The sequence below is a fragment of the Benincasa hispida genome, chromosome 11 (genome assembly GCF_009727055.1).
Source record: "Benincasa hispida cultivar B227 chromosome 11, ASM972705v1, whole genome shotgun sequence".
NCBI lineage: Eukaryota > Viridiplantae > Streptophyta > Magnoliopsida > Cucurbitales > Cucurbitaceae > Benincasa > Benincasa hispida.
The window spans coordinates 59,556,452-59,582,103 of NC_052359.1; the positions used below are offsets into that span (position 1 = coordinate 59,556,452).

Here is a 25,652-nt window from a genome sequence, read left to right on the forward strand (position 1 = left end):
TTCAAATTAGATATCAAATGTTTAATTTAACATAAAAATGAATCATATTCAATTGTATTTCTCTCATAACCTATAATTTTAATGTGCATTTAATGATCATTAATTTTAACCTAAAGTTTTAATATGAATCCAATCCATATTAAATTAATATTTAAACTCTTTCAAATATTTAATTCTCCCATAAGTTAATTTTGAAGCATATCCAAATTTAAATTTATACTATAAAGTTTAATTAAAATATAAAATTTATATTATGATGTATCATTACACATTATATTATTTCTCTAAGTGAATTTGAACATTCAAAACTCCATTCAAAACATTGTTACCTCAATTCCGTTTATGACCTAGGAAGGGGACCTCATAGACCTACAGATCAGAAGTTTCAATGATATGAGATTAATTGTCTAAACTCATTAACCACATTAATCAATATTAGTTAACTTTGGGTACACTCTACTAATGACCCACATCTGCACTCTTCTCACTATAAATATATTTCTGTGTCTATGGATATAGATTAATAATAGCAAGTTAGTCCTTTACGAGTGTTTGTAACACGAGTTAGGTCAAATTATGGTTTTACACTTGGGTTACCTTTGTATCCTTAATTATTAGTGTTTCTCTAATGAACAACCTGTTTATGGTCCAACCAATAAAAAAAATTCCTCTCGGGTCAATGAGAGAGTAGGGCCCTTTGTTTAAGTCCCGGAGACACCAATTAAAATAACTCTCATTTACTTGCCCTAAAATCGAAAAGGAGTGAAATCCATCTTGTATTATTATGTTCTCAGCTCCTGCCTCGATCTTGTCCACAAAATGATAGGCTTATTGAGTTGGCGATATGGTCACTATTACCCATGCAAATCAAAGAAAAATCCCTCGTGAACAAGAGTTCATAATAGACTCAAGATTAAAATTATGTTGCCTAGGTCATCCTATTGAAATAGAAACCTAACTAATCATTTGTGTTACATCTAGTGGTTACTATTTCGCGGTCCGGTTTTATGCAAACTCATTGCATAGGATACCTCCACTCGTATGTCATCTACACGAACGTGTTGGATCATTGTGTTTGTATCAAATACAAAGTGGACCTTATCTATAATGTCACCAGGATAAGATACCCAAAGTTATCCCTATACTATAGATCATTTAGAGTGTACCTTGAATATCGATTCTTTTATGTCTCCACATACAGTTCCAGATTCATAAGATAACCTAAGATGTTAGTTTATTAGATTTAAGGTTATTAAGACAAAACAATACAACACAATTAACAACACTTATTGAAATAAAATCGATAATTCTTTATTGATGATAATAAATTATTTACATTTACCATCTATGAGTTTTAGGGCATAAAACCTAGCACAAAGCACATCCATTGAGCATTCTAATGGAGGTTCATTCACTAGATATGAAGAAAGATATATTTCGACCTCGAGATAATAACGAAGAACTTCTTGGTTCTGAAGTATCATAGCTTAGTGCAATGGTGCACTTATGTATCTTGCTAATAATACAAGACTAGATATTGCATTTTCAGAAAATTTATTAGTAAGATAGAGTTCTTCTCTAACAAAAAAACATTAGAATAGAATTCAACGTGTACTCCGTTATCTCCAAGGAACGATTGATATGGGTTTGTTTTATTCAAATAAATCAAATTTCATCTAGTTGGTTATGCAGATTCTGGATATTTATCTAATCCGTACAAAGCTTGATCTAAAAAAAGTTTTCTATTCACATGTGGAAGAACTGTTGTATAGTGGCGATTAGTGAAACAGACTATAACGACTACTTCCTCAAATCATTTTGGAGTTCTTGAAATTCAGGAGGCTAGTCGAGAATGTGTATGACTAAGATCAATGACTTAGCACATTTGTGAAACATCTGGTTTGTCTTCTAATAAAAATCTTCCAACAATATTATACGAAGACAACACAACATGTATATCCCAAATCAAAGGAGGATATATTAAAGCAAATAGAGCATAGCATATTTCATCAAAGCTTTTCTACACTCATGATCTTAAAGAAAATTCCAAATCGTTGTACAACAAATTTTGTTTGAAGGATAACCTGGTAGACTTATTTACAAAATCATTACCGACCACAACCTTTGAAAAATTCGTGCACAACATTAAAATGCGTTGATTCAAAAGTCTTAAGTGATGTTTTCTTGAGGGGCAGTAAATATATTGTGTTCTTTTATGATTATATATTATATGAAATATCTATTATTTTTCCTTCACTTGGGTTTTTTCCCATTAGATTTTTCCTAGTAAGGTTTTAATGATGCATATTTCATATGTATAATGACATCTACATGAGAGTATTATAAATATTATGATAATAGATGCTCATTAGATGCTCATACTTAATGTCCATTGACCATGTGTCATACCTTCATTTTTCTAAGTGTTGTCCATGTGTCTCAAGATTACACACTATTAGTGTCCATGTAATCCACCTCGTAGTTGTCAAATTGTCTATAAATTGTGACAATATAAGTATAAGAAATCCAAAAGGCTGAGAAGAAGTTTTCATATCTTCCCAATTCCTAGAGTTTTCTTTATTTTATTTAATTATTTAGTTATTTTATTTTTGTGCTCCTCAAATTCACAAAAAAAGCTGTGTTATTGATCCGTAACTTAAAAAAAATTAAAACTACAAAACTTCATAATTATTTAAAAAATACTCGTAAGCTATAATAATACTGGTAGCAGTTTTTTCTCCTCTTTTTTAATAATTTATTTATTTATTTTAAATGGTGTTTTTAAATTAAAAAAATGTCCTGACGGGTTAGATATTAAAATTTGGGCCTTAATGGGGCGAGGAAATTGGTGCGGTTCTCAGATATTGGGCCCAATCAATCATAATGGGCTACCCGCGCTACAGTCTTCGACTTCAGCGCGAGAAGTATCCTCCGGCATCCCACCTCCAGATTGTCGCCGTCGGTTTTATCGGCCATTGACAGACAGAAAGGGAATATGGGCGACGATCGGAAGCGAATCTTGATAGGTTTGACGGTGGCGATGTTCTTAGGATTGGTGGTGTACATGAAGCTTTGGACCATCGACTACTCCATGTCTTCCGATGAAGCCGAACTTCTCAGGTTGAGATTTTCCATTTTTGGTTCGTTTTTCTCGTTTTTAGGTTCTTGTTACGAATTTTTTATATGAATTTTGAGGAAATGTTACAGTTTTCTCTTAATTCGCGTTGTCGGAACTTCGAAATTTATAATTAAGATTGATTTAAATTGATCGTTTATGGATCGTTTAGGCGGCAGTTCGATCTTGCGAACCGGGAGGCAATGGATGAATCTGCGGAATGGCGTCGTATGTACGACCGCGAACTAGATAGAGCTAATAGATGTAACATTGATCTAAACAAGGTCAGTATTCTAGGGTTAAGTTGCCATGAACACTGATGAATTCAATGGAGTTTTTTCCGCATTGCATTGAAATTATATATTTGCATTGATTCCGCAGGATAGTTTGTAACATTGAAATTATATGTTTGTGAAACCGGTTGTTTGATGGGGGCATGCCTGAATTTTGTTCATCTTGTTGTTGCTCCTACGATTTCCAATAAAAAAAAATTCATAACGTCTTGCATTGTCAACTGGCAAAAAAATTGTTTAACGCCGAGTATGAGAAATGCTTTTGTATTGAACAAGACCAAGTCCTCTGTTCTTGGCAGCATGAACGTTGAAATGTTTCCCTCATTGTCGATCTCTTAGGCTCTGTCTGATAACTATTTTATTGTTGATTTTTGGTGTTTGAAAATTGAGTCTATTTTCTCCCTATTGTTTATAATAACTTGCATTTTTCTTAAGTACAATAGTTGAATTCTTAACCAAATTCCAAATTCCAAAAACAAGTATTGAAAAATTACTTCTTTTAGTTTTCAAATTTTAGTTTAGTTTTTTAAACCCTTGGTGTAAAAAGTAGATAAGAAAGGTAGAAATTTGGAGATGGAAATAGTGCCTATAGGCTTAATTTTCACAAACAAAAAATAAAAAAACCAAATGATTACCAAACGGGGCCTTAGTTGTAGTATGATGATGATTTAAAAGTAACTTGTTCAATATTAGCTTAAGTTTTTGGGTTTAAGATAATTTAACATAGTATTAGCGCACGAAATATTCACAATGTGATTTCCTTTTTCAACTAGCATTGATAGTCATTGGTTGGATCTCCCTAATCTTGACATCTACAAGTGAGAGGAATGCTGAAAAGACATACAAAAGATTAAAAATATAGATCTTGATCAATTAATTAAACTTCTGAATTCAGCGATGATTTAACAAACTCCATTAGGTTGTAAGTTGCTTGTACATTTTTGCATTTGACCACTGTTTGAGTACAATTCGACTTAGCAGCTTAAGGAATCTTTTGAGAAGGTGGGGGATGCTGCTAGAATCAATCAGAAGCTAACAAAGATGCAAGAGGTAATCCCTTGATATATTTAAGTTGTCGTTCAATTTCGAGTATGTAACTAAGCAATAAACCCGCTCTTTAATCATCCCTTCAAAAAAATTAGGAAATGACTTGAGAAGAGTATGTACTGCCTAGTCTTCGGGACTAAAAATTTGTCCCATATTTGTATGCACATGGTTTACTTCCCCCTTAAACATGTCGAAATTTTCAGGAAAACTTTGCTCTCCGCACACAAGTGGATGCCTTACAGCGAAGGCTAGAGGCCGAGAAGTTGAGATGTGGCTCTCAGTAGAGCTAATCAACAGACACTGAGAAGAGTAATAACAGCGATTTCGAATTAAGACGTCTATAACAAAAGGTTGCTGGTCATGGCTTCTGACGGGAACTGGGAAGTACTAAACCAATGATGAACTAATGGTCACTCTCGCGCCGGGGTGTGATTTTGTAGGTTTCTCTATTCTCTTTGTTGTCTGCAAAGAGTGAAAGGGTTTGTCTGGACTTTGTAGGAGGAGGAGATTATGGTTGAACCTTGCTTTAATAACCAATTAAAGCTCAGGGGAAGGCTTCTGTTTATTCTCATATTTCACTTCTGACTTTTGAGGATTTGATGGATTGTTAAGACTCTCAAGTTTCGGCTGGCATGGGGAATGTTTGGGAGAGGAATGACAAAATGGATAGAGGAAAGAGAAATCCTCCCCAATTTGAGCTACAAGCAAAGCAATTACAGAAAGGTAAGAAAACATGGAAGCTTCTTTTCATGAATCAAGTGTATGTTTCATCCTGTAGATCAATGTTTAGAATTTAGACTCAGGATTTTACTCTTTGCTTCCTTGTTTAGCATCCAAGTGATTCAAGAATTACTTTGAAATCCTGTTCAAATTAGAATGTGGAAATGATTTTAAATCTTGTTGTTTTTATTTTTATTTTTATATTAAGTACGGCAATTGTGGGGGATGGAGGATCGAACCTCCCAGCTCTAGACGAACTTCTTGAGTTAGATTCCAAATGGTGAATTAGCAACCCTATTCTCCTCATCTCCCGCTCCTTGGGTCAAACATTCCTCTAATGGATAAATCATTCAATGACATATCTTCATTGACAAGGTTATAGCAAGAATACAGAGGTGTAGATCTCCACCTTGCCCTTGCCTTCACATGTTGAACTCATATACTAATAAATAGAGAAGGGGAGGATGGTTAATTCCACTATAAATTAGTGATATTATATTAGTAACAAATTTGCAAGGCATCATTAATTTTTGTTAATATATATATAACGTCCCGAATTTTCAAGTAAATTTTGTTTAGTTATTTGGGTTATTTGGATCTTGAGGACAATTGAACAATTTGGTTAGGACAACTTAATCCAAGTTTTCTTACAAAAAAAAAATAAAATAATAATAATAATAATTATTGTAGAATAATTCAATTTGAATTTTAGTGGGTAAAAGATTTAGAAATTTGATGTTAATTTAGGAAAGGTTGGTTAAGATATTTTGGAGATTTTAATTTTTTATTGGAGACTTGGAATTTTGGAAGGAATTAAATTTTCCGAAGGAGAAAGAAATAAATATATATATATATATATATATATATATATATATATTCATATTATAAAAGGATGCCTTGTATAGCATGTGAAGTAAAAGAAAAAAAAATTCCGTTCTCATTTTCATGAATCTAGCCATCGGTCACCCCCTCCCCTTCGTTTCTTCTTTGTTTAGCTGGTACAATCATTGGGAAGTTTATACGGATGACCCAGTTTTTTGGTTCAAAATGTCAAATGACCATTCTTCGTCTTCTTACCCTTTTATTGAGAATCCACCAAAACTAAAAACTCTCCATTCAAATTTTCCAAGGCTAACGACTTTATATCGCTCATAAACTAAAAACTCTTTAGAATCCATCATTTCGGCTTGCAAACGATTCTACTGCCGTCGAAAAATCAAATCTGATCGGTAAATCTTTCAATCTGTGCCTGAAAATGTCTTACACTGATCGGTAATGGGGCTTTGTGGGTCGTTCTTGGTTTAGAAATACTGTGAACATATGTTTTTTTTTGTTTGTTTTTTTGGTTTTCGATGTGTTCTGTGGTTGAAGACGAGTAGAAAGAGTTTGTGAGCGAGATACATGAGAGTGAAATCGGTAGAACGATACTAGAGAGAGCGACACCAGAAAGGGTGAGTCATTCTGGGGTTTAGAAATACTGTGAACCTATGGTTTTTTTGTTTGTTTTTCTGATTTTCGATGTGTTATGTGGTTGAAGACGAGTAAAAAGTGAGAATGTGAGCGAGATAAGTGAGAGTTACTAGAGAGAGCGACACCATAGAGAGTGACACCGGAAAGAGCGACACCGCTCCGGAGAGAGCGATATCGGAGAGAGCGATATCAAAAAGAGCGACACCGACGAGAGCGATACCAAAGAGAGAGTTACTAGAGCGATACCGAAGTGAGAGTTATTAGAGAGAGCGACACCGGAGAGAGTGACATCGGAAAGAGCGACACCGCTCCGGAGAGAGCGATATCGGAGAGAGCAATACCAAAGAGAGTGACACCGGCGAGAGCAATACCGAAGAGAGCGACACCGACGAGAGCAATACCGGTAAGAGCAAATCCAGCGAGAGTGAATCCAACGAGATTTAAACAGAATGTTGTTTACAATTTTTTTTTGAAGGAGTTTACTGATTGAATCTTTATTTCATGCAGGAGTGATTTTAGATGGTAACACGTTTCAGAATACCCGAAGCCGACCGATTTCCCGGTCAAGTAACGAGCTTGGCCCACATTGCTAATGCAAACAAGATTGTGAAGGAGAAGCTTACGTCAAGGTAGTTAGACATGTTCAAGAGAACAGTTTTTGGGCGATTTATAGATGTTGACCTAGTGTTTAACAACCCAATTATCCATCACATGTTGCTGAGAGAAGTAAAGAGGACGAGATCAGACTCAATGTCATTCTCTGTTTGTAGAAAGGTTGTCACTTTTCTGAAGGATGACTTTTTGTTGATGACTGGTTTATGGCAATCCCCACACGAGTTGATCAGAACCAACAGTCCTCGTATGAACTTTCTATCAAGTATTTTGGTAATCGAGTGATGGACACCTTAGATCTCCGTCAACTTGAAGAAAAATACAAGGAGTTGGTTTGAAAATGATGAGGATGTTGTGAAGATCACAATAGTCTACTATACTAAGGTTGCAATGATGGGGAAAAACAAACAGAAAAATGCAGTGAACCTTAAACGTTTTAAGGACGTTTAAAACTTAGAGTACTACAATAGTCTTGATTGGGGTACCATTATTTGGGAGAGGAAATTGGATGCCCTAAAGACTACGTTGAATGATAAGAATAGTCTATACAAGACGAAGGTCAAAGGAAATAAAAATTACGTTGTGAAGTACTCTTTACGTGGATTTTGCTCGACGACATCTTCACTTGTGAGAGCAGAAGTGAGGATGTTATTCCGCCTATCGAGAGAAGGTTGGAAGAATGCGTAAACTAAAGTGAGAAGTATTTCTAGAGATGGAAACAACCTTGCGTTCATCACCTTCATCTCTGTTTCACCATAGACGTATAAGAACGCGGCCGATCACTGAAAGGTGTACACCAAGGGAAAGCGGAACCTTAGTTGCGTCCTTAACGCGATTGACGAACTTGCGATGTTTTTACTTTTTACTCATTCTCTTTCTGCCTCATTCATAAGACTTGCCATCACATTTATAGATTCTTTTGTACAACTTCACAGCCAATCCTCGACCCCTGTATCATAGTAGTTTAGGAATTTACTTTATCAATGTATTTTATTTACAACGCATTTTACTTTCAATGCAATTTTACTTCAGCGCAATTTATATTTCTGTCAAATCAAATTCTTTATTCTTTATAAAAACCGGTCGCATATACCACATTAGTATTGCATTTAATGACAATAATCCCCGTCTTTGACCTCGGATCATTCTAAGAAACTTGCATTGGAATTATACTTGGTTTCAGCGCAAGTTTCTCAGAATGATCCGAGGTCGAACACGGGGATTGTTTTCGTTAAATGCGATACTAATATGGTATATGCGACCGATTTTTATAAAGAATAAAGAATTTGATTTGACAAAAATATAAATTGCGCTGAAGTAAAATTGCGTTGAAAGTAAAATGCGTTGTAAATAAAATGCGTTGATAAAGTAAATTCCTAAACTACTATGATACAAGGGTCGAGGACTGGCTGTGAAGTTGTACAAAAGAATCTATGAATGGGATGACAAGTCTTATGAATGAGGCAGAAAGAGAATGAGTAAAAAGTAAAAACATCGCAAGTTCGTCCATCGTGTTAAGGACGCAACTAAGATTCCGCTTTCCCTTGGCGTACACCTTTCAGTGATCGGCCGCGTTCCCATACGTCTATGGTGAAACAGAGATGAACGTGATGAACGCAAGGTCGTTTCCATCTCTGGAAATACTTCTCGCTTTAGTTAACGCATTCTTCCAACCTTCTCTCGATAGGCGGAATAACATTTTCACTTCTGCTCTCACAGGTGAAGATGCCGTCGAGCATGCTTTAGCTAAACTTAATTGATTCCTTGACACAGATTGACTCACTCGCTTAATTCTTGCTGTTTACCCCGGGGATTAAGAACACATCATGGAGAAAATGGATGATAAATGTATGGAAAGAGACAAAGAGATGATAACGTTGACGATGATAACATTTAGTTCTAAGATTAAACGTTTGATACATGTTTGTGAATGAGGGATTAGAGAAGATGAACACAGAAGATGAATTAGAGAATAGAACCAAATATGGAAAGAGTGTCAACGTCTTGACACAGATCCCGATTGGAGACTTGTGCTTGCCAGCGTATGGATGTGGTGGAGACGAAAGCTTCCCCCTCAGGCTTGCTTTCCCGGTAGAATTGACCTTTTGCACAGAGCTTCAACTTCGGGAATCGGAAGAATTTCTTGCTTGGAGACTCACCTTTCAGCCTTGTCTCGTAGTTCTCCCGGATTTACTCTGTAAAGTCTCTTCAGACCAGCCTCTCTCCCCATATATCTTTTAGCGAATTTGAGGAAGCTATTTATAGACAAGACCTTGGCCCTTTGAATTTGTGCTCCCTACTGTATAATTATGGTAATTCCTGCCATGGCGTTATGGAAAATTTCTCTCTGCTTCACGATCAATCTGTCAGAATTGCACAACAAAAAGCTGTACACTTGTCAGAATCGTCTGCGAATGCATTGCTCTTCACATCTTCGATCGATCGCCGCTTGTGGTGTTGCTTTTGATTACCGCATGCGGTTGAAATGCGTTGATCGCTAAAGCTCATGATCGATCGTCGCATGCACCGTCATTGCGTTGATCATTTTTTCGTTCTTGATTGATTGGTGTATGCGATGTAGATGCGTTGTATATTTTGTCTTTGAGCCATTAACGCATGCGGTGACCTATTTCTTGCAAAACAGAGACTGAAACATTCTATTTCGCCCTCGCAATGGTGTTAGTGGATGCATTTACGACATTTCATAATTTTTCGTATTTTTCAGCCAATTCTTATACTATCAACACAACTTTCCTTTCTTTTTGCCGCAATATCTAAATAAAACAACATAAATTACTTGTATTTCTATAAGTTATCAGATTTCCACAAGCGTTCTAGGTAATTTTGCTTAACATAATAATCGTGTTGTTTGATTTAACATTACTATTGTTCTTAATATATTTTAAATTTTATTCATGTATGGACGTACGAGATCCTAGTTGCATCGATAGCTGGGAACATTGCAGAGCGAAGGAGCAAGTTGGCTTTGCTCCGTATATTACGATGGTCATGCTCCCACTCGGTGTACTTCAAAGTACTCGAGAGAGAGATATTCGAGTCTAACAATATACGTTTACTCTATGCATAATATGTTTATCTGGTTGTTAAATTGACACAAACCAGTTTACTGGTTTGTTAATGCAGATAAAGATTAAAAAGGGTACTATCATGATAGATGCTGAGAGGAAGTTTTGGGATACCCCAGTGGACAGACGACTTATATTTCATCTAGGTGTGGATGATGATAGTTCTGAAAGTGGCAATAGGTCGACTAGTGATGGAGGTAGTCCTGAAAGTAAAAGTGACAGTGATGATCATCGTGGAGATGACAATGATGAAGTTATCAGGGTGGAGGGAGAGGATGAACCTGAGCCAACTGAGCACAAGGATGCTGAATATGGAAGGGTGGAAGGAGGGACATACACACCTAGTGATGTCATGTTCCATGATGTGATGGGGGACGTATGCGATGAGGACTAGTTGAACCAACTTGATGTCTATCTTGCAGACTCCTGTAGATAGCGATCTAAGGATGAGTAGTGTCCTGAGTGTGCTGCCCGCCGCAAGAAGGGAGCCAATCCCGACGATTCCATTTATTCGTACCTACGGACCAAGCTCACTATCGAGGTTGAATGGCCATATATCGGGTTTTGAAAGTCGTGTATCCAGTATGGAGGAAAACATGACGGACATGAAAGGGCAATTGCCAGCCATCCTGTTACTGTTGCAGTCTATGTGTAAGGTTTGCATTTACTATCATTTTATGTCTTTATGTGTTTAGTTTTTACGTGTTCGTGAACTTATCATTTTACTTTACTAATTGAAGGGTTCCACGGTGAATGAGGAGACAACAAGGTCACCCATCCCATCTCGGGATCCCGATACCAATAATACGACTGCCTCTGACACTCCCATCCCTCCTATACAGCCCGATACCACCACTTTACCTACTCCCATCTCCCCTCTACAGCTCGATACCACCACAACTTCACCAATTGACGTCGAACCGATAGAGGCTGACGTCCCACAAACAGAGGCCGACATGTCTGCCTTACTCACCATGCCACATATAGATGCTGAAACGTCTGGCATCCTAGAGGCCGACACTTCTGGGATTGTTACGACCACAAAAGAAGTTACACTGGTGAGTAATTTAGTAATCTTTGTTTATATTTTTATATTTCTTGATGAGTAATGTTTTGTTATCCGTTTATGTAGGAATCTCGAAGAATTAGTCATAAGAGGAAACCTGTTGATAAATATACACCTCTAACTCAAGTAAAGAAGAAAAGTGTGGTTAAGCATCCTCTCCTAGGTGTAGCTACGTCACTATCCAGAGCGATTGTCACATACAACGTAGCACATGATGTTCCACACAATATCCTTACAAAAATGATGGGCTGGATCTCAGACGAGAATACCGACAACGAGGTTCGAGAGAACTTTTTTAAACCACTTGCCAAACAATTCTTCAAGGAATTGATTTTCCCGAGTTCGTGGGTCGAGTGCGATGTAAGTTTCCTAGTCTTGACTTCTTTACATGTTGGCTATCTTGTACTTTTACTGACATAGTAATTTTTTGTGCAGACCATAAATTCTTTATTTTATTTTATGAAAGAAAAATTTTATACCCGGCCCGACATGTGCATGCACAAGTTCACCATCTTGCCAATTGGTGTAACGGTAAATTTTGATGTGTTGTTTCTTAACTTATCATTATATTTCGTTTCTTAACTTATAATTATATTTCGTTACTTAACTTCTCATTTTATTTGACAGAGTCACCTTAATGCTCGTGGCGGGGTATTTAAACAAACAAAGAATAATACACTTCTGGAGATTGCCCTAGGATGGGAAGATGAAGACACGTATAAGGACTACGTCACAGGTAAATTCGATGTCAACTTGGCAGATGTGGATTTTGTTTATATGGTGATGAATATCAGTGAGCACTGGATTTTCGTTGCAATAGGCATTAATAGAGGCCACATATTCGTGTTCGATTCACTTTCTTCATACACACCAATGAAAAAGCTGGTGAATTAGCTAGAGCCATTGACTGTCACGGTACCCGATATCGTCTGCCCTTATCGTCCTTACTTGCCAATCGAGTTTCACAGTAGTCAAAGTGCAATGTCGTTCGAGATGCCTAGTAATTCCTCTGTTCGTAGAACCACGATTGGAGCATTCCTCTAACATGTTCAATGAAGCATACTATGGGTAATAGTTGATACTCTTTAGTTAACAAATTGAAACACTCTGCACTGTTGGATGTCATGTTATCATATCTTCATTCTATTTGGTAAATCCATGCCCACCTTTTAAGACTGATGTCTTTCAAATATTTTGTGACAGCACCGTCTCAAAAATACGGATTTCGTCCCATTTTTTCTGGAACTCTGTCATGCGAAATGCCCTTGATGCATCTCTAAATATCCCAACAACCATTCTATCCTTAAAGTTTGTAACCAGATTTTGTTCTATATGCCATGTGCACAATCCATGAAATGCCATGGGAAAAAATGCACGAATAGCATTGTCAATGGATACCATTCGATCAGACACAAACACCAGATTATCGGGTTCTCCGATACTGCATTTCAAGTTTGACATAAGCCATTTCCATAACCGATCGGTTTCATTGTCTACTATTGCATATGCTAGTGGGTATAATGATTGTTCCCGTCCATAGAAACTGCAACCATCATGGTGCCTTTGTATTTTCCTTTCAAGTGTGACCCATCAACAATAATACAAGGTCGACAGCTTACGAAACCCTTAATACAAGACCCTAATGCCATAAACATATACTTGAAATGCACCTCATCTTCAAGTTCAATCTCAAAGACTGTACCCGGATTCTCTATTTTTAACGTTTCTCCATAAGCATGTAGTATGGAGTATGAGTATTCTGGAGTACCTCTATTGAGATCATACGTGGCTTCCCTTGCACGCCACGCTTTATCATAACTTATGTTCACGCCATAATATCTCCTCATATCATCAACGATATGACAAGGTTTATAAATACGTCCTATTCCCGTGAACTTATCTTTAATGAGCTGACCTACAACCGTAGTGGTTGCTTGTTTGTGGTCGTGATTCAGAATTCCAATGGAACATGTGTGTGAACTGCAGTACTTTGTGATCTTGAATATATCAGACCCTTCCATTTTGATTGCACAAAGGATCCATTTACATGTCTCTCCAATACATTTGATAGGGATTAGAGATTTGGTTGATTTCCTGAGCTTAAGTTCAAATTTTTTGTTGATGAACAGAATAGATAATCTCATTTTCAAGTCCTTTTTGCTAAAAAACGTCAGTCATTGTCAACTTCTTTTCGTTGCCACTTGTCTTAGTCTTGCGCAGAATCTTGATGTTGCGTAAGGTTGTTGAGTTCTCGAGATTTCTTGGTTACCATTGGCATTTGAGCTTTGCTTATTGATACCCATTGTATGAGATTCATGTTTAGGATGAGATCTGAAACCAAAAGCGAGATGTTAAGCGGGATCGAGGTTGTTTCTGAAAAGGATTTTGGTTTAGGTGCCGTTGTTCGTGGGGAGTAAAGATTGTTTTTAGTGGATTAGCTTTTGGGTCACATTGGTGTTTGAGCTTTGAATCTAACCTCACTTCGGGTAAGAATATTTGGAATTGCCTAGAATTAATTTGGTGATACTTAGAAAAATTGTGTTCGAAATTAGGCCTAATGATTGGATTTTGAATTGGACTTATGTTCTAGGTTTTAGTTCAAGTAAAATGTTGGAGTTTGGTTGTTGAGCTAAATTTTTCTAGACTTAATTTGAGGTAAGTGATACTATTACCAGTACCTTCATGCTAGACATCCTAGTTCAGAATTATCGAATTATTTGATGGATTTTAGAACTATGTTTTGGAATAAGTGTTTTTTATGCACAAAAGTTATAAGGAATATGAGCATGTTGAAACTATATGTTATTTTATGATTTGGCTTGTGTGACCACTTATGAGATTTATGTATGTGATGCATGCTAGACCAGTAGAGGCGATGTACCATCTTGCCTCAACTCATGTTTTGATACAGTAGACCGACCGGTCTCGTTCCATGTTTTGATGATGCACCATCATGCAACTAAAGATGAATGAATCGATGGGTTCGTCTGCATGTTACGATTCCGTGAATCAACATGTTCACTTTCATTTTTTTTATGGTGTACCATCAGGCCATTAGACATGTGAGTTAGGGCGAGATAGATTATCTACCTTAGATGGTCATCCATGAACACTTATAGTGTGTATGTCCTAGTGGCAAGGATACACGAGCGAGTGACAAGAGGAATCCTTGACATTGCCAAAGGGACCAGACAAATGCTTCTGCATATGAGTTTTTGTGTTGTTTTCATGTTTTCCTGCTTTTCATGATTTAGATTTTTATAGAACACTTATTTGAGATTTTTTTAAGTTATATTCCCTTGTTTTAAATTTCAACTTTTAAGGGTACCCCGAATCAAAACTTTATGAATCTTTGAGCTAAAATTTTGGTTTGAATTTTTTATTAACTTAGATAGTCCAACCTTCTTATTTTAAATGTAAATGTTTAAGTACATGTTTATGCATGCATGAAGTAACAACTTTAGTAGGTGTCTTAGAAAGTCGTATTGTAACAGTTGGTATCAAAGTCCATATTTTGGGTTTTGTAGACTGAGTTACTATGTAAGTCAAGATTGTCCCTTTTGGCCACTAATGGATTCTTCGTCATCGTTAGGTATGCCGATTAAAAAGAAAAAAAAATATCTAGAATAAGATGCACAAGATTATGTTGGATTTATGATCACGATTGACATGTTTTTCTTGGTGAAAAGCTTGTTAAAGTCTGGTTAAGTTAGACTGTTAGGAAATGGTACGTATTAGAGGAAGAGATTGTCACAGGATTTCCAAAGGGGGAGAAATCCTGAAGGACGAAACCCGACAATTCAGGATCCACAAGTTTAAGACACTCTTATCCCGGAGAATCCCCTACAGCCTAGATATCCTTTTGGTCAGGGTGGCAGAGAACTTTGACATGAAGTCGAGCCCTAAACATGACCATGTCTTTGTAGACACTGGTTCCCCTAGCCGTTTGATGCGTTTTTTTATGTGATGAAATAATGGAATAAAATGCGGTGATGGAAATGCGTTAAACAACAAGTTTTCTCAGCAGAATCCAAGTGTAAACGCTACTGAGTTTCTTGGCAAGTCCAAGGTCGAACTCAGGGACTAAGGAAAACGGTATGCGGTGATAATTTCCAAGAAGACTTGGCAGTAACCAACAAATCAATTAGTTGTTTTGGTTTTTTTTTTTTTTTTTTGTGGTATAAGATAAATGTATGCGTCAGAGTTACGAAAAGGGTTGATAATATGGAAGATGCGATGAATATGCGGGGAACGGGTTGAGAAGGGGTTTAGCTAACACTTCCTAGGATGCGTTCATGTCATGCGATCATGCAACACACATACAATAGCAAATTATCTCTCAACGTAAATGCTACGATTTCTACTACTAGAACGCATGCGATACATGCGATGAGTCTATAGGACCTACACATAAGCCTCTATTCTTATTTATGCGATAACAAATGACACACACACAAATAAGGCGACCACATAATATCATAATCTATCTCTAGGATGCATGCGATGCATGTTAGCAAACAGAGCTTATCTCTAAGTCTCTATCTCTCGCTTATGCAGATCTAATCTCGCTCTCTCGAGTCTAGATTCTAACCTAACTCTCTCAAGTCTTAGGTTCTTTCTTTAGACTCTCTCTCGAGTAGCTCTAAAGGGGTGTTGGGTGAACATAAGACAAGATAATCGCATGCGATGAAGATCCTAGGTCATGTTAGCTTAGTTCTTCTCAACCAATTCGATAAAGTTAGCTACTCATGCGTGCTTTTAAGAGAGTGAATAGATGTAGGATAGCAAGTTCCATTTTATAGATAAAGAGTTGAAATACAAAATAACAATGCAAGATGAGAATAAAGAGCCTGGTAGCAATCTCTTGCTTGCCAAGGCTTTTACACTGTCTTTTCTACTCTGTTCAAAAGATAGTCTCGCTCTTACGAGAGTCGGCCCTCTCTCTTCTTTCCACGCCTCTGGGTTCTCTCTCGAGCTGACTAGAGCGATCTTGCAGTGTCTCTTCCCTTTTTTCACTCCGCCTTCTAAATAAAAAGGAAAACTATGAACATGGCTGTTTCTTTTTGAGGAAAAATTCTCTAACTATCTGAACTCCTTTACTGAAGGTTGCCTTCGATATATATAGAGCTTCGAGGTGAAAGGCTGCTTCTCTCTTATGATTGCACTGATGGGATGGCATTAATTCTCTGTCTGATGCGCTGAATATTTGTCACCGAAATGTTGAGTGTACTTGCTATAGTAGTTCGTTTGCGGCTTGTCAACTTAATTCGGAATCGACCGTCATCAACTTTCTGTCCAATCGTGATTTGTTATGCTTTTCACCCAGATGCGCCCACCAAGTTGCAGAGGCTCTATGAGGCAATCCTTCTTGAGCAGATATTTTAGAGCAAAAATCACAGCAAAGCCTTGCCGTAACGCTGCGCTCGACCATTGCTTTCTTGTGATCGCATTTTACGCTTTGCATCAATGTATATTCTGCACGAAAATACAAGAGTTAACTGTTTTTATGTGATGAACGCATGCGACCGCAATGTTATAAACTTAATGCTTTTTGGATGCAATCTTATATATTTTATCAACGCAAACCTGCATTGTTTAATTACTTAGTAATGTAATAACATGTATTTTTGCCCGTTATCATACCACCAAATTCAAACAATGCTTGTCCTCAAGCATAAGCTAAAGATTTCCTTTAGAAAGTCGATTGCAATCTCTTTTCCTAGATTTCTCAAGGATACTCCATTCAAATCTTATATACCAAAATTTCCTTAATTCTTATTCAAGTCTCTTCTTCAAATATTTCTAAGACCTAGGGACCGCAAGTTTAACCTTCAAAAAGACTTTACTAGATTCCATGACATCGCATGATTGATTTCAATTTTTTTTTTCACTGGGATGTTAAGTGATTTTTATCCTTGCATAATTTTGACATTATTATTTTTCTCTTACCTTGCGTTGATCCAAGTGCCTCGCCATCGTTTTGGCTTGCCCCCACGTGTGTCATGCGGACATCCAACTACGGGCAGGGCACTCTTTCTCAGACTAAACTCATACCCATTCGGCAGCAGAGTAGCGGTCATTTTTTTTATGCGTTGATCATGATTCCTACCTTCGTTTTGGCTTACCCCCACGCGTGTCATGCGGACATCCAACTATGTGTAGGAGCCGATCGCAACATTATGATTTTTTTTAAGGATAACAAAATAGCAAGGTCGAAAATAAATACCTCACCCCCAAATTTAAAATGCGACAATGTTCTCATTGCCAAAAGATTGAAATAGATCATGCGATGTTCGTAGGAAGTTTGGTAAAGGATCAGTTTGAAAGAAAACTAGCAGATCATTAACTTTTAGAAATATTTCATGAGGTGACTGTCCTAAAATTAAGTTGACTCTAGTTGTAATATTTGAATTTATATTTCGCTTATGATGTTTAAGTTCTTGTCCCCAGCAATGATGCCAAAAACCTTTAATAATAAAATTTATCTTTATCTATATCTATTGCCAAAAACTTGATAGACGAATATTAAATGAGTTGATGAATGATGTTGATGCTCTATGCGCTCAAGTTGCTTTGCGATAAAGATAATGCAATTGTGCACTATGACTTATAATATTGCTATACTACATTCTAAATGTATGCGATGATGCTTAAATGCTTCGTAGTATGCATTCGTGTATTGCATGTCACAAGTTTTCTTACGCTGGAACCAAGTATAATTCCAACGCAAGCTTTTCAGAGTGATCTGAGGTCGAACACGGGGATTGTTGTAATTAATGCGATACTAGTGTGGTATATGCGATCGGTTAAAATAAAGAATAATGAATTAGGTTGCAGAAACGTAAAATGCGATAAAAATAAATTGTGATGAAAAGTAAATTGCAGTAAAGAGTAAATTGCGATGGTAAATAAATTATGATAAAGTAAATTGCGTTGATAAAATAAATGACTAAACTATTAATATACAGGTTGAGGACTGGCTGTGAAGTTGTGCAAAAGAATCTGGTGAATGCGGTGGCAAGTCTTGTGAAGTGAATCAGAAAGAGAATGGGTTTAGGGAAAGGACATCGCAAGTTCGTCACTCGTTGAGGACGAAACTAAGGTTCCGCTTTCTCTTAGCTTACACCTTTCAGTGATCGACCGCGTTCCCATATGTCTATGGTGAAACAGGGATGCACGTGATGAACGCAAGGTTGTTTCCATCTCTGGAAATACTTCTCGCTTTAGTTAACGCATTCTTCCAACCTTCTTTCGATAGGCGGAATAACATCTTCACTTCTGCTTTCACAGGTGAAGATGCCGTCGAGTATGCTTTAGCTAAACTCAGCTGATTTCCTTAACAAGGATTAACTCACTCGCTTAATCCTTCCCCTTACCCAGGGGATTAGTGTCACATGATGAAGAAAATGGATGATGAATGTATGGAGAAGAACAGAGAAATGACAATGATTACGATAATGATATTTAAAATCTAAAGATCAGCGTTTGTTATAGATAGTGAATGAAAGATTAAAGATAGATGAACACAGTAGATGAATTGGAAAATAAGAACAAATACGGAAAGAGTGTCAATGTCTTGACACAGATCTTACGCCCCAAGGTTCTCTCTCGAGTTGCCCTAAGTAATCTCTAGCGTCACCACTCTTCTCTTGCTCCGCCTTAAAATGGAAAGGAAATTCTGAACAAAAGCAACTGGTTAACTCGTCAACCCCTTCTCTGAAGAATGCCCTTGGTATTTATAGAGCATCCATAGTGAAAGGCGACTTCTCTCTCCTGGTTGTACAGATGGGACAACTTTAATTCCTGACTGATGTGCCGGATAATTGTTACCGATAAATGTAAATGTACTTTGTGACCATTATCGACTGTCAACTTAATTTGGATTCAACTGTCATCAGCTTCTTGTCCCATCGCTCTTAATTATACTTTCACCCGGATGCGTCCACCATGTTGCACTAACCAAGTTGCGACGATCCTTCTTGGGCGAATGTTTGCGAGCACGATCAATGCAAAGCCTTGCGGTGAAGTTGGGCTCGACCAATGAATTCCTATGATCGCAATCTTTGCATTGCGTTAATGCATATTCTGCAAAAAAATACAAAAATCAATAGTTCTAATGCGCTGAACGCATGTGACCGCAATATTATAGAATATATGCTTAATTGACGCAATTTAACATATTTCATCAACGCAATCCAACATTGTTTAAGAACTTAGTACTATGATAACGTGCATTTCTGCCCATTATCACACCCCCAAATTTAAACAATGCTTATCCTCAAGCATAAGCTAAAGATTCCTTTTACAAGTCCACTGCAAAGTTCTTTTCCTAGATTTCTCAAGGATGCTTCATTCAAATCCTATATACCTGAATTTCCTTAAGTCTTATTCAAGTCTCTTCTTAAAATATTTCTAAGACCTAGGAACTGCAAGCTTCACTTTCAAAAGAACTTTACTAAATTTTGGAATATCGCATGATTTATTTCAAAAAAAGAAAAATTTTCTACCGGGGTGTCAAATGATTTTATCCTTGCACAAAAATTTTCTTCATGTTTATTTTTTTCTGACCTTACGCTGATTCAAGTGCCTTGCCTTCGTTTTGGCTTGCCCCTACGTGTGTCATGCAGTTCTCCAATATACTGGCAGTTTTCCATATCACCTGGGTATTTCAATGCATTGAGAACGTTGAAAGCTTGAGCTTGCCTGAATTTTACTTCTACTGGTGAGGTTCTCCTTTGTTGAACGATCGAGATCAGCCTCGTCCTACACTGAGTGCGAGAACATGGAGGCAACCTCACACCAGAGAATCGGTAGTGAATTCAAGGTGCAACCGTCAGGTCAGCTTCGTAAATCCTAATAGACATAGCATAAATAACAGCTCACAAGGAAAGATGAATTTTAGTGCCACTTGCCACAAGTACGTCTCTCATTTTGCTCTCTGGTATGCGTTATTGGATCTGTCTAGGCCACATGCAACGTAATTGTGTAGGTCTTGTGTTTTGTCGATGTTTACTTCTTGGAAGAATAGATAAGGTGCATCTAGTTTATACTTGTCCTTAGTCATAGAGGATGCATTTCCGACTTCTTTACCCCCTATTGACATGGCAATGTGAACGCTCCCTGTGATCTTTCATTTTTAGGGGATGTTGTTCTGGAGAAGCGCACTACATTCATATGTTTAGTGCGACCGTTTTCATTTTCCCCGATATTCCTTTTCTTGGCGAATAATGTTTTTGAGGAACTTCACATAGCTAGGCATCATTTGATTCAAGCGCTTCTACTAAGGGAATGTGTCTGTCAGATAGACATCCAAGAACCTCTTGAATTGTTTACTATCATCTTTCTTTTCAGCCTAAGACGGGAAAAGTGTTAGGGGATCCTCGCCGTACTTCTCTGATCGTTTCCGGACTGATTGGCGTATTCCTTGAGGTCTCTTACTTGCTGTGTTTTTGGGGTTAAAGGTTGCAATGACTTTGATTCTTGCGATGACTTTGATTCTGAGTTTTGTTGAGATTCATCCTTTGTAGAGGTAGTTGCTTCTAAACTGGTAGATCTATTGTTTGTGATTGAGTGGTCATTGTTGGTGATTGAGTCTTCTGGCCGTTTTACTGGTTCCAGTACTGGTGGCACAGGGACCATCTTCTTACCGCTTCTCAATGTCACTGCTTGACATTGTTTCTTGCCGCTTGGTCTCGGTGCTTCTGAGCTATTGGGCAGTGTACCAGGCGCTTTATTCTAAAGCTCGTTCGCAAGCTATCCAACCTGCACCTCCAAATTTCCAATGGAAGAAGCTTATGACTGCATGATTACCTCATTTTTCTCGATATATTGTTTCAGTAGTGCTTCCAAAGATGAGGTACTAGAAGAGGTGTGAGAAGAGGATGGTTGGTTGTGTTGCTGTCTACTCTGAATGCGATCTAAGATGACCTTCGCTTCTGTATATGTCTTGTCCATGAATCCTTCTGCTAAGGAGGCTTCAGCAACTGCTTGCGTTGATCTATCCAAGCCATTATAAAAAGTTTCCATCCGAACGAAATCGGGAATCCCGATGTGTGGACAGTTCTTCACTAATTTTCTAAATCGCACGCAGGCAGTGCTAAGAGTTTCAGTTTCCATCTGTTCAAAATTTAACACGTCCCTCCGTCTTCTTGCGTTGACGGTTGGCGGGAAAAATTTCTTCATAAACCTCTTAACCAAGTGGTCCCATGAGTTGATTTCATTTGGCTTTAGTGAATAAGCCCACCTCTTTGCCTCATCCCGTAGTGTATACGGGAAAAGGTATTATCTAATTCCTTTCGGAGTAACGCCAAGAATAGAGAATGTGTTTCACATTTCAACGAAGCTGGTCAAATGTGCATGCTGGTCTTCTCCTTGTAGACCTCCGAATTGTCCCGCATTTTGGATCATTTGAAGCATGACCGGCTTAATCTCGAAACTATCATTCTCCTCTACCATAGGTCTTGCAATTCCAGGCGAGAAGTCATATAAATTGGGCGCCATATATTTTCTCGTCGGCAGCCAGAAAAACTGGAACTTTTGCCGGCCGATTTATCCCTTGATTCCTCTTGGGCCTATCATTGTTATTAGCCATGTTCCTTCTTTGCCTTATACGATTCTAGCGTTCTCGTGCGCAAAAGGTATGCTCGATCTCTGGGTCGTCTTTGAATTCTGGTTCAGTCCCAGTACTCATAAGCCGTTAGCCTGCTCTCCACGATAAACAGACAGTACAACAGAGATCTATCCTGCAAAATACCACAAAAGTATTCAACACAAAAATGATATTGCCAATCCCCGGCAACGACACCAAAAACTTGTAATAGAAAATTTATATTGCGCTTATGATATTCAAGTTCTTGTCCCCGGCAACGGCACCAAAAACTTGTAGTAATAAAATTTATTTTTATCTATATCTATCGCTAAAAACTTGATAGACGAAATTTAAATGCGTTGATGAATGATGTCGATGCTCTATGCGCTCAAGTTGCTTTTCAATAAAGATAACGCGATTGTGCACTATGACTTATGATATTGCTATACTATGTCCTAAATTTATGCGATGAAGCTTAAATGCTTCTTAGTCTGCGTTCGTGTAATGCGTGTCACAAGTTTTCTTACGCTGGAACCAAGTATAATTCCAACGCAAGTTTCTTAGAGTGATCTGAGGTCGAACACGGGGATTGTTGTAATTAATACGATACTAGTGTGGTATATGCAACTGGTTAAAATAAAGAATAATGTGCAGAAATGTAAAATGCGATAAAAGTAAACTGTGATGAAAAGTAAATTGCGGTAAAGAGTAAATTGCGATCAAAAGTAAATTGCGATGGGCTGAGGGAAATAAAATCGCAAGTTCGTCAATCTCGTTGAGGACGCAACTAAGGTTTCGCTTTCTCTTAGCTTACACCTTTTAGTGATCGGCCGCGGTCCCATATGTCTATGGTGAAACAGGGATGAACGTGATGAGCGCAAGGTTGTTTCCATCTCACAAAATACTTCTCACTTTAGTTAACGCATTCTTCCAACCTTCTTTCGATAGGCGGAATAACATCTTCACTTCTGCTCTCACAGGTGAAGATGCCGTCGAGCATGCTTTAGCTAAACTCAACTTATTTCCTTTACAAGGATTAACTCACTTGCTTAATCCTTCCCCTTACCCTGGGGATCAGTGTCACATGATGAAGAAAATGGATGATGAATGTGTGAAGAAGAACAGAGAAATGACAATGATTACAATAATGATATTTAAAATCTAAAGATCAACATTTGTTACAGATGGTGAATGAAAGATTAAAGATAGATGAATTGGAAAATAAGAACAAAGACGGAAAGAGTGTCAATGTCTTGACACAGATCCCAATCGGAGACGTTGTGCTTGCCGGCGTGTGGATGAAATGAAGTGGAAAACTTCCCTCTTAGGCTTGCTTTCCAGGTAGAAGTGACCTCTTGCACAGAGCTTCTTCTTTGGGGATGGAAATAATTTCTTGCTCGGAGATTTACCTTTCAGTCTTGTCTCGTTGTTCTCCCGGATTTTCTCTGGATTGTCTCTTTAGACCAGCCTCCTTAACATTGAATTTGAGGAAGCTATTTATAGACCTTGGCTCCTTCTGTATTAGTGGTCCCACTTTGAAAATCTAATAATTCTTGCCATGGCATAGTGGAAATGTCCACTCTGCTCCACGATTGATTTGTCAGAATCGTACAATAGAAAAGTTGTACACTTGTCAGAAGTCCCTGCGAATGCGTTGCTCTTCTCATCTTCGATCAATCACCACATGCGGTGTAATTGTTTTGATCTCTTATCGATTGTCGCATGCAGTTGAAATGCATTGATCGTTTGAGTCCATGATCGATCGTCGCATGCGCTGCAATTGCGTTGATCTTTTTCGTTCTTGATTGATTGCCGCATGCAATGTAGATGTGTTGTTCATTTTTTTTGTCCTCGAGCGATTATCGCATGCGGTGACTTATTTCCTGCAAAAGAAAGACTTGGACATTCCATTTCGCCATGATAGTGGGGTTAGCGGGTGTGTTCACGACACTTTACAATATTCGTATTCTAAGCCAATTCTATACTGTCGACGCAACTTTTCCTTCTTTTGCCACATAATCTAAATAAAACGGCATAAATAACTTGTATTTCTACAAGTTATCACTAGTGTACATGAAAAAATAGAAGCATGTGTTTCATCATTGAAATCATAATTGGCAAAGAGAAAGCATGCGGTGATTTACTAAATTTATCAAAGTTAAATAATTGCGGTAACCAAAGAGGATGCGGTGATAAAATGTTCAAAATTAAAATGTGATGCGATAGTGCAGAATTTGGAATAAAGTCAAGGAAGAATACAACCTTCAAATTTGCGTTGTCGCCCGCATTGTTTGTTGATGCATCTTGCTTTGCTGCGATCTACCTTCTTTGGATTGTGGTGACATAATAAAGTAGTTGCGTCTTCATGTAGCGCCTCCGCAATCGTTTACCTCAATTGTTGCAAGAAAAACATTGAGAGGATCAAATAATATTAAAAAGAAGAGTTAACAAAATCTTTTACCGCATTTTTTTTGTAAGCAAAAAGATAGTGAAATGAAAATACTAAGGAGTAGAGATAAGTTGAAGATTTCAGGATTCCAACGGGTACTTCACAAAACTTGCGCCCCTGATGAATTTGAATCGTTTGATTGTGAAGGGACCACCCGCTTCTTTCTCCTTCAGAGTTTCTCAGGTCCATGGAGTCGACTTGGCGATGCCAGCCTTCTCCGTGATACACTTTCACTCGTTGCCCATTAACTTTGAATATGTTGGTTCTGTCATCATTAGATAACTCAATCGTACCATGCGGGAATACCTTTCTGACTATGAATGGTCTGGACCAACATGACTTTAATTTCCCAAGGAAGATCCGTAGTGAGTTAAATAGTAAGACCTTCTGCCCGACTTGGAGGTTCTTGCTGCATATGTGTTTGTCCTGCCAGCGCTTTGCGTGCTCCTTGTAGATATTTGCGTTCTCATATGTGTTAATTCTCCATTCCTCCAGCTCGACCAATTGAAGTTTTCTCGCTTCTTCTGCTAACTTTAAGTTAAAGTTTAGCTTCTTCACCACCCACAGCGCTTTGTGTTCCATCTCTAGTGGCAAATGATATGCTTTACCAAATACCAACGCATACGGGGACATACCTATGGGTGTCTTATATGCAGTCCGGTATGCCCACAACGCATCGTCGAGCTTTGTTGTCCAATCCTTTCGCGAAGGCTTTACCACCTTCTCAAGTATCAGCATGATCTCTCGGTTGGGCACTTCGGCCTGACCATTCATCTGCAGATGGTATACGGTAGCCACTTTATGGAGAATATTATATTTGCGCAGCAATTCTTTGACAGTTTGATTGACAAAGTAGGATCCTTCGTCACTTATTATGGCACGTGGAGTGCCAAAACGAAGGAAAATTTTTTTCTTCAGGAATTTAGAGACTACTGCCACATCGCTTGCGGTGCATGCCACTGCTTCGACCCACTTGGACACATAGTCGATGGCTAACAAAATATAATTTTGACCATTCGATGGTGGGAATGGTCCCATGAAATCGATACCCAAGACGTCGAACAACTCTAGTTCCAAAATGGTGTTCATAGGCATCACATATTTCCATGAAATGTTACCTGTGCGTTGGCACCGGTCACACTTTATCATGTAGTCAATTACATCATTAAACAGTGTTGGCCAATGGAATCCACTTTGTAATACTTT

At 37.9% G+C, this 25,652-nt stretch overlaps 1 protein-coding gene across 1 annotated transcript; it reads left to right on the forward strand.

Moving 5' to 3' along the window:
• Positions 1-2,884: 2,884 nt before the first annotated feature.
• On the forward strand, positions 2,885-5,364 carry LOC120089790. Its single transcript, XM_039047186.1, has 4 exons — positions 2,885-3,120; positions 3,288-3,399; positions 4,390-4,458; positions 4,659-5,364. Exons 1-4 carry the CDS (start codon positions 2,996-2,998, stop codon positions 4,737-4,739), a joined length of 387 nt encoding a protein of 128 aa, XP_038903114.1. The 5' UTR covers positions 2,885-2,995; the 3' UTR covers positions 4,740-5,364.
• The last annotated feature ends 20,288 nt before the right edge of the window (positions 5,365-25,652 follow it).

What these genes read in the sequence shown, in the direction of transcription:
- LOC120089790 (XM_039047186.1), top strand. Translation starts at nt 2,996, where the DNA reads ATGGGCGACGATCGGAAGCGAATCTTGATAGGTTTGACGGTGGCGATG. An exon ending in GATGAAGCCGAACTTCTCAG is followed by an intron (nt 3,121 to 3,287) that starts GTTGAGATTTTC and finishes TGGATCGTTTAG; the next exon opens with GCGGCAGTTCGATCTTGCGA. An exon ending in GTAACATTGATCTAAACAAG is followed by an intron (nt 3,400 to 4,389) that starts GTCAGTATTCTA and finishes TCGACTTAGCAG; the next exon opens with CTTAAGGAATCTTTTGAGAA.